Source organism: Pterocles gutturalis, unplaced genomic scaffold, assembly GCF_000699245.1.
Source record: "Pterocles gutturalis isolate BGI_N339 unplaced genomic scaffold, ASM69924v1 scaffold16947, whole genome shotgun sequence".
Taxonomy (NCBI): domain Eukaryota; kingdom Metazoa; phylum Chordata; class Aves; order Pterocliformes; family Pteroclidae; genus Pterocles; species Pterocles gutturalis.
The window spans coordinates 64,443-73,572 of NW_010110528.1; the positions used below are offsets into that span (position 1 = coordinate 64,443).

Genomic DNA, 9,130 nt, shown 5'->3' on the forward strand with positions numbered 1-9,130 from the left:
ACATCAGCATCACAAGATGGCGCTGCAATGCAGTTTCCCTGTGATTTAATGAAGCAACTTTTTATCATCCTCATGCAGCGAGTCAAATTACTGAAATTTTCCATAGGAAGAGCAATCTAAAACTGCCTGCATTGTAGCTTATTACTTCTCCTTCTGTTAAAATGCTTTAAAATGTGTATGATTCCATTCCAGATCGGTGACCATTTTCTGTGTGATGCAATAGGAAAGAAAATATGGTAGAACCAAATAAGCATAGTTTGAAGATCATTCGGAGTCCTCCAGAGTCACAGCCAACCATTCCTTTGTATCCAACACTCAGTTCAAATACATTCAGGCCTCTGGGCTACAGGAATATGAAAGGCTTCAAAAAAAATAGTTTCTGGACAGAGAGAAGGTAAAGTGCTTCACAAATGCAATTTAAAAAAAATCCATACATACACTGGAAATGGAGGAAGTTCTCGGAGCAGTATCAAGATTTAGCTTCACTGCACCGCAAGTTAACTGTTTCTAAAGATTTTTATAACTCCTTGTATAGTTTAATGGGAAAGTAGCTGTTACACAAGCTATGGTAAATTTGTACTAAAATATCCAGAATCTGCAGTTCTGAACTCATTTTCAAGTTATAAATTACAATTCAGGTGGATTTAGTCTTCTTTGCAAACAAATAATATACATCTATTGGTAAATCCTGAGGCTATTGTTGTGCAGTATGTATATACTTATACATGTATCATACATACATCTTACGTATATGCATGACTCCATGGATGGAGTCATAAAATCAGTTATGAATATAATAAATTATTAAGAAGTTAAAAAAAATTTAAATACTAAAATTTTATTGTCCAGATCCTTGTGTATGTTATCATTAGAGTTCTTCTAACTTGTCATGCGATCCCAAAGAGACGCGACGCCGCCAACTGCCCCCTCCTAACTGTGGTGTATTATGATGTTTGATTTCAAGAAACACATCTCAATTGAAGAACTGGCTAAGTCAATAAATAATAAAGAGCCAGTGCTTAAACCTTAGGTATGATGGTGACATGTAAGGAAAAGAAAAGGAGGGTTTTGGAAAGGGTTGCTAAGATTTATAGTTAGGACACTGCAGTTAATGAAGAGTATGATTACAAAAAAAAAAGTAAATAGATAAAAGTAGTTACAACAGGCACATCTGCTGGTTAGTCACTGTCTCAAAGATGCCAATATTTGTTTTATTAAAAATAAAACATGATACGAAGAATAACAAACTTACATCTTCACCAGGTTTGCCTGGAGGTCCCTCAGGTCCACGAGAACCAACTGGACCCTAAGAAATAAATGTATTTGTTGAGAATTCCATTTAGCCATCACAAAAATATCTATTTGCTCCATTTCAAAGTCTGGTTTTATAAAAACTGATGTAGAAAGAGGATGATTTTATGCCTAAGCTCACTTGCTTAATTTTGTGGTACTCTTTTTAACCATCCCACCCCTAAACATGTATTACGTTATAAAGAAATATAGGATGGATTCTTTAGGAGAAAAATAATACATTAAGAATCACAGCTGCTGTTGTTCCAAATCTCTGGCTCTTGCTTTTACTTTTGAATCATTTTATCAACTCCAAAAATTAAACATTTTGTGTAAGTTGCACTACCAGGTATAGTTTTACCAGTGCTTAACCATCCTGATGTCTGTGCTGGAAAAGTAATAGCGATTGTTTATCCTATAATCATTATTATGCACGTTCAAAACAATTCAAATTCACTGATTCAGGACAACGTGCTTTAAACACCACAACTCTTGATTGAAGATACTTAACAGCTTCAGCTGAGACAACATGAAAAAAAAAAATCTATTCTGAAGTGAGGAAGTATAGTATATTGTTTGCAATTTTATTGTAGAAATGTTTGTGTTTATTTGTCTTACCATAGGTCCTGGATCCCCAGGTTCACCAGGGGGGCCTGCCGGGCCAGCACCACCCTAAAATTAACCAAAGATAAATACAGTTACAAATTCCAAAAAGTAAAACTATAAGGATACAAATTAAAATCCATGATCAAGGAAATCACAGCCCCTGGGACAGTCTGGATTCTAATTCAGAACCAGCTCACACTCCAAAGTGAGTGAAAGTTGAATATTAAAACCCCTCAAGCCTTAGGCAAGTCCTGTGCCATACACAAATCCCACTGGACACTTAACACCATGCCAATACTCAAAACAGAATAGTCACCACGTTCACTGCTGTTCCCTCATAAAAATGTGCGGGGTTAAAACTTCGTTAAAGGTCTAATAAATTGTTCTTTTTGAGTTAATTTCTGTGGATAGAGTACATCTGGAGTGGAGCTCCTGAGAGCAGCATGTTTAGCTTCACCTCCAGATGAAGATGCATTTGTCCATGTGTCACTTGAAGATGGTCGTTGCCTCAAAGATACACACACACACATCAGCTATTATGTGTTTGCTTTCATCTCTGGCCAATTATCTTAAATCCCCTGAGGTGCAGCACTTACTTGTTTTCCTTGGAGACCTTGAGGACCTCTTGGACCCACTGGACCCTATCAAAAACATCACTTGTTACACACTGGAAAACGCCCTTCCCCAAGTAATAGTCACCCTACAAAGACAGCAAAATGGCCTGATAGTGACCTCCAAGATAACATTTATATGGTCAAACCCTCTAAAAGTCTTTTACTCAGGAGACTGACATTATGAAATACAAAAGTACATAGAACTGAAATCTTCAAACTCAAAAAGCCACAGCAGTGCAAATTCATTAGCAGCTGAAAATATGGGCTTGTTTGATTTCTTGAACCTCACAGTCTCTGGAAGCAGTCAGAGTAGCTTGGTTGGCTGCATAGCTCCACTGGAAAAAAATGTAAGAACAGAATAGAGTTGGGGGGAATAGTCTTCCCTTGAAGGAAATCTCATTACTCAGATTAATCTCATCATGGAAACGATGACAAAATACATTCATGCTGCTGTTCTCAGCCATAAGCAACAACAAGCAGCAATGGATGGGCGTATTTTCATGCATCATACAAACCACCAAAACAGCTTCCAAATGGCTGTGGTTTGTAACAGAAAATTCAGATTTCCCCTTAAAAAGTTTCATGGGATTTTTAGGAAAAATCTCATGCTTAATAGTAACTTCTACCATGAAGTACACATAATCTTGTCTGAAAGCAATTCTGTTGCTTATAGCAATACAAAAAAACTATAGCTGACAGTAATTTACACTTGGACAGAAGCTCAGGATTCATTGATGTTTACTAATATTTACAAAGCAAACGTAGAAGAGTTAGTAATAGGCCATTGCATTGGGTTTGTGTGGCAGGGTTTTGGTAGCAGGGACAGGGTCTACAGGAGTGTCTCCTGTAAGAAGTTTCTAGAAGCTTCCCTGGCTCCAACTTGAACCCACCTCTGGCCAAGGCCAAGCCAGCTGTCAAGAGTGGGAACACCTCTGTGTGAACATATTTAAGGGGGGGGGGAAAAAACCACCCCCCCAAGTGGAAGTGGAGAGAGGGATGTGAGGGAAACAACTCCGCAGACACCAAGGTCAGTGAAGAAAGGAGGGGGAGGAGGTGTGCAGGAGCAGAGGTTCCCCTGCAGCCCATGGTGAGATGGCAGCTCTCCCCCTGCAGCCATGGAGGGTAACGGTGGAGCAGAGATCCTCCTGCAGCCATGGAGGGTAACAGTGGAGCAGAGATCCTCCTGCAGCCATGGAGGGTAACAGTGGAGCAGAGATCCTCCTGCAGTGAAGAACTGCAGCCCGTGGGAAGGACTCACACCGGAGAAGTTCATGGAGAACTGTCTTCTGTGAGAGGGACCCCATCCTGGAGCAGGGGAAGACTGGGAGGAGTCCTCCCCCGGAGGAGGAAGGAGTGGCTGAGACAACGTGTGATGAACTGACTGCAATCCCCTTTCCTGTCCCCCTCTGCAGCTGCAGGGGAGGACGTAGAGAAATTGAGAGTGAAGTTGAGCCCAGGAAGAAGGGAGGGGTGGGAAGAAGGTGTTTTTAAGATTGGGTTTTGTTTCTCATTAAATTGATTTATTTTTTTCCCCAAGTCAAGTCTGTTTTGTGCATGACCATAACTGGAAAGAGATCTCTCCCTGTTCTTGTCTCAGCCCACGAGGTTTTACTTTTTGTCTTCCAATTCTAACCCCCCTCCCACCACGGTGGGGAGAAGTGAGCAAGCAGAAGTGTGGTGCTTATGGCTGGCTGGGCCTAAACCATGATAGCCGTTTAAAAAAATCCCATCAACATTAAAAAACAAAACAAAAACAATGGTTCAGCTGAATGACTGTCAGTTACTCAGTTTCCAAGGAAAGGAGAAAAAGATATCACAGAACATGATGAATCAATCCAAAGACAGTGAGTGTCAACTGACTTTAGTAGACCTTGTGTAAGGCCTTGGAGAGATGTAGATATTGAAAAAGACCTTAAAAAACATATTAAAATGAATCATATTTGAGAATGGCAAAAGAAGAGGCAGTACAAGAGATGCAATGTCTCAAGACAAATCGAGTGCAAGGATTAAGCAAAACAATGGAGGGCAACAAAGGAGGACACACTTGTGGAACAAGTTATACGCGAGCACAGCAAATTCACTAAAGAGAGACATTGATAAAAAAGGAAAGTTCTTTGAAGAAATCACTGCAGAAGTTAATCTTAAGGAAAAACACCAGATTATCTTTAGAACCTTTCAAACTATATTGAAACTGAGTTTGAAGGTTACTGGTGGTGACTTGGAGGGACAAGATTCAGGTAGGCAAACTCATACACAGTACAATCACTCAGAGTTTCCTTAAGAATGAATGTTAAAAATAACAGCAAGGAAGGTAACAGTGTCTTCAAGATACTACAATGTGATAAACACATGTAATGAAAAGACGTAATATTCAAAAACAGCCCCAGAAGTTCTTGCAGAGACAGCTTAGGATGGTGAAACAGCTTTCATAGCTGGTAAAAAATTTCAGTGTTACCACTAAGTCTCCACTGCTCTAAAAGCAAAGGGCATTATCTACACAGTGAGAGATGCCAACGATAAAACTCGACCCACTAGAGAAACAATGACTGTCTCAAAATAATAAAGCACTGCTTTCAGTTGATGGCTGGTTTCAGAAATAATTTTTTAAATTACTACAAAAAATAACTATCTTTGATGTCACAATGTGAAAAGAAGCCTTCAAAGTTATGTATTTGTTTGTTCTGCTTTGCGTTATACCTGACACTTTTCAGTTACTCTGCAGTGACTCAACATATGAGAAAATCAGGAGCTGTTTGGTTTTTTGTTGGTTTTTTTTTTTCTTTTTTCTGAATCTTGCTGTTAGTAGTTGGTCTATTTCGGAAGAAGGGAAGGAAGTCAACAAGGCAGCTAGAGGTGGGGGAAAAAAAGCTTTCACTTTAACAGAATAATATTTTTTCACTTTTTTCCAAGTACTTTGCTAGAACATAATGTACAGCCAGGTTCTAGAGGCATAGGAAGTTGAAGAGGATGAATTCCCCTTTGAGTTTTTTGCATATGCACTCCACTTCCACCCTGTTCTACAGTACAGGGCTAATCTGGTCTTACCACTGCACCAGGCATCAGTCCCATCTGACTACCAAGTCCAGACTTCTCATCCAGTCCTGCCATCTGAGCTGAAAATGGCTGAAAAAGTAAGAGGAGTGATTTTAGCTCTCAGTCATTTTGATGGTTCATAAGGCAAAAATACATGTAACTGCATCTTCATTATTTACATTGTCTTTGCAGTGCTAACTAAATTATTGTTTCAATCATTAAAATAAAAGTTGTCTTTCCTGTAAATTTGAGGTGGTTTAAGGCTTCAAAGACCAGACAAATGCATCATGTTGTCTACTTATTATGCTGGCTCTACCTCCACCTTAATATTAAGCAAATGGGAAAATTACCTAAAAAGAGGAAAGCTTCCCATGGAATTAATTAGATTTTTTCACCACCTTCAAATTCAAATCACATTTTAACTTCACCTGCAATATTCCTTCATGTCTTCTAAGCCTTTCTTTTGTTTTCACTTACTGCATTTCTGATTCAGAAATATCTTAAGGTAAACGGAAACATAGATGATTTTATGATTGCAAATTTTTAATTGTGTTGCCCTTATCTAGCACAGTTCAAGGCCATTGCTGTTCATGCCAATTCTCAGAGACAAATCAGTTAGATCAAGGAGAACCTTCAGTGTCCTCCTTCTGCAAGCACATAGTGGAAATCAACAGTTTTCTTTTGCTTCATTCAGAGCCAAAACGTCACTCCTGGCAGGCTCCTGAGAAGGAGCAACAGCACAAATTCAAGTCTTCTGAGATTTACAGTTTGTTCCACATCAGATTGGTCCCCAAACACATTTTCCACAATGCTGGAGATTGCCTAACCTTAGAGACAGGAATACAAATCAAAAATGTCTTAGATCTCTAGCCACTCTTATTCTTTCAAATTTTCTGTTGAACTCTATTAAGGATGGTGGTCTAACACCCATCCTGGTGGTTCTGGGACTCTTAGGGATTCATCTGTGTTTAAGATATTTACTTGGGCTGAATCCGCTAGATGCAGGACTACTTGGAAAGGTGGTTAAGTCAAGAAATGCTGCCCAAACTTGCAAGCTGTTGGCCTAACATGAACATTCCAGCTTATTGTCAGTATAACTCTATTGTTTTCAGTAACATTGCAGGAACAATGGAGTGAGAAATCAAAACAGATATCTTCCAAAGAGCAATAAATGTGTAACTGAATATACTTGAGAAATTCAGATATGCATTTCACGATCAATCATAATTAGTGTTCCATAGAATATGGTGGGACCGGAGAGGGGAATCTTGCAGAACATCTTGTCTGTATCTATGGCTGTTTAGCACTGCTTTTCACAAAAAATTCCTTATTTAATCTTTTTTCCAGCAAGAAGCATACTTAACCACATTTTAATTTCTCTTATTAGTTAGTCTGTTATTTATCATTCATATTATTTTCTTCTTTTCTGTATTCCTAATTTGGTACAGCAGCTTCCCTGTGCTATTGCCCAGATCCCTTGGGTTTAAGTCATGTGGAAGCAACAGAACCCCATGGAGGGTGTTAGATGGCTTTTCTAGATGCTGAAACCCATTGTGAAAGGTGTGTCCCTTCCGAGGTTTCTCACATTCAGCTTGCCCCAATTTATGGCAGAAATTGCACTGCCGCTAGCCGCTGTCCCTCACGACTGGGAGAAAGGAACTGTAGGCACAGGGTTCCACATTCACTGAAGCAAAGAGAAGTTACTCTTTGTATCGTGGATCTGGCCCAACACTCACTTTACTTTCTACTAAAGCAAGTGTAAAACTTACCCTGCTTAGTCCATCTGGTCCTGGGTGGGCAGGATGCCCTGGAGGACCAGGGTCACCAGGCTGGCCAGGAATACCAGGTTCACCATCAATCCCTTGAGGACCACGAGGACCCTAGAAAGAAAATCAGAAATAGCAACAGTGTGCAAAGGTATTTGTTAAAATCATTGTAACAGGCAAACAACAGCCTTGTGTGTGATAATCTGTATTTCTACAGAAAGATCTACAAAACAACATTCTCTCAAGACCTGTTGCTACCAGTCTTCCTATCATTCCATAGTAGAGTATACTACTCCTGAAAAACCATTTGGTTTTGGACACAATATGCAATATAATGAATTTACTTCTAAAATACATATAGCTCAGACTAGTGTACATACATACACATACTTAGGAAACTCCAGTGTAAGACTGGATTTTTACAGCCTCCTGACATCATAAATGGCTTAGACTGCTCATATTACTGCTGAATTCTCAACATAGTTACACTGCCAAAAATGCAGCCTAACTCCATTGGTGTCAATGTTATCTCTAGCTAGTATTTGCAGAATGGGCTGGGAGGCTATTCGATTGGTCCCATTTTGATCACTCACTTTTGATTCCTAAACTGCACTCATCTTGTGTCAGAATTAAAATTAAATACGGAAGCAGCTAATAAAACATTAGTGGGACAAAATCAACAGCAATAGGGCCAATAAAGATATACTTCAATCACAAACGTGGACTTTAAAGTGCTTGTCAGTACTGCTTCCTTCATTAGAATAAAAATGCTCAACCAGGGCGAGGAAAAATTTTATACTGTATAATGAGCTCTTCTACTTAAGGATCCTTGAACATAAAACGTTGGAAGACTGGCTTAATGAGTCATCTTTACAAATACATTATAATCAGACAGACTGCTTGTATTTCATAGAATGGCCTGGGTTGGAAAGGGCCATAGTGATCATCTAGTTTCAACCCCCCATTTTCCATGAGATGAGGACTGTGTTCCCTTGCAGTCTGTGACACATTTCAGTGGAATTTATGTCTGAACTAGGATGGTTTGGATTAGTATGGTTTGCACTTTAAAGAAAAAGCATTCCCTTGGGAAAGGGCCACACTGAGACTGACCATAAGATTCCTGAGAACTCCTAGTGAATGAGCTAATTCTCTTAATTCTCGATCTATCTTTATGGTCTGAAATTCCTATAAGCCCAGCAATCAGGGGAAAATGTTTTTCTTATCAGATGTGCATGTACACACAACCCCTACTTGCAGAATGAATTGTGAACAGTTGGTGTTCTGAAACAAATGGGAAGATTTGTGCATGTTGGATAGAAGCAGAAGGTTTTAGCAGAAAAGCTTATTATTTAATATTTCTATTATAAACAGAAGTATACACTGCCAAACCTAGAAGTGCATACTGTCCAAATGAGAAAAAGAATGAGCTAGCGTCTTTCCTTTGTTCTCAAAATAAAAAGAAAACAAAGCTAAGCATTAAACAAAAAAACAATTGTCTATAAAGAATTAAGCAAGCGTCTGTAAATTACTATATTTTCAATACCCAAGCCAAGACACCTTAACAAAATCTGATGTAGAAAAAGGTCTTTTTCTTTGTTTCTTTTAAGAAAAGGACCTACATTTTAGTCCCCCAAAATCAACCTGCTTCAAGAGTAATACCACAACCCCCCCACCCTGAAAACCCTGAAGTCTCTGAAAAGCAGGTTTTTATTTGTAGGTGGCAACTAACCAGTGGTATATAACCAATGTTCTGGGTTTTTGTAATAAAATCTTGATTATACATTTATTTTATCTTATTTATGTATTTTTATATATATATAT

At 38.9% G+C, this 9,130-nt stretch overlaps 1 protein-coding gene across 1 annotated transcript in view; it reads right to left on the reverse strand.

The window, feature by feature from the left end:
* The window catches only part of COL5A2 (collagen, type V, alpha 2), a gene marked incomplete at its 5' end in the record, with an annotated part of 45,637 nt that extends 38,214 nt beyond the window's left edge, over positions 1-7,423 (reverse strand). The window contains 5 exons of the mRNA XM_010073423.1: positions 1,253-1,306; positions 1,909-1,962; positions 2,493-2,537; positions 5,556-5,633; positions 7,313-7,423. Coding sequence (XP_010071725.1) covers positions 1,253-1,306; positions 1,909-1,962; positions 2,493-2,537; positions 5,556-5,633; positions 7,313-7,423 — 342 coding nt within the window. The remainder of the gene's footprint in view (positions 1-1,252; positions 1,307-1,908; positions 1,963-2,492; positions 2,538-5,555; positions 5,634-7,312) is intronic.
* Between the last annotated feature and the right edge of the window lie 1,707 nt (positions 7,424-9,130).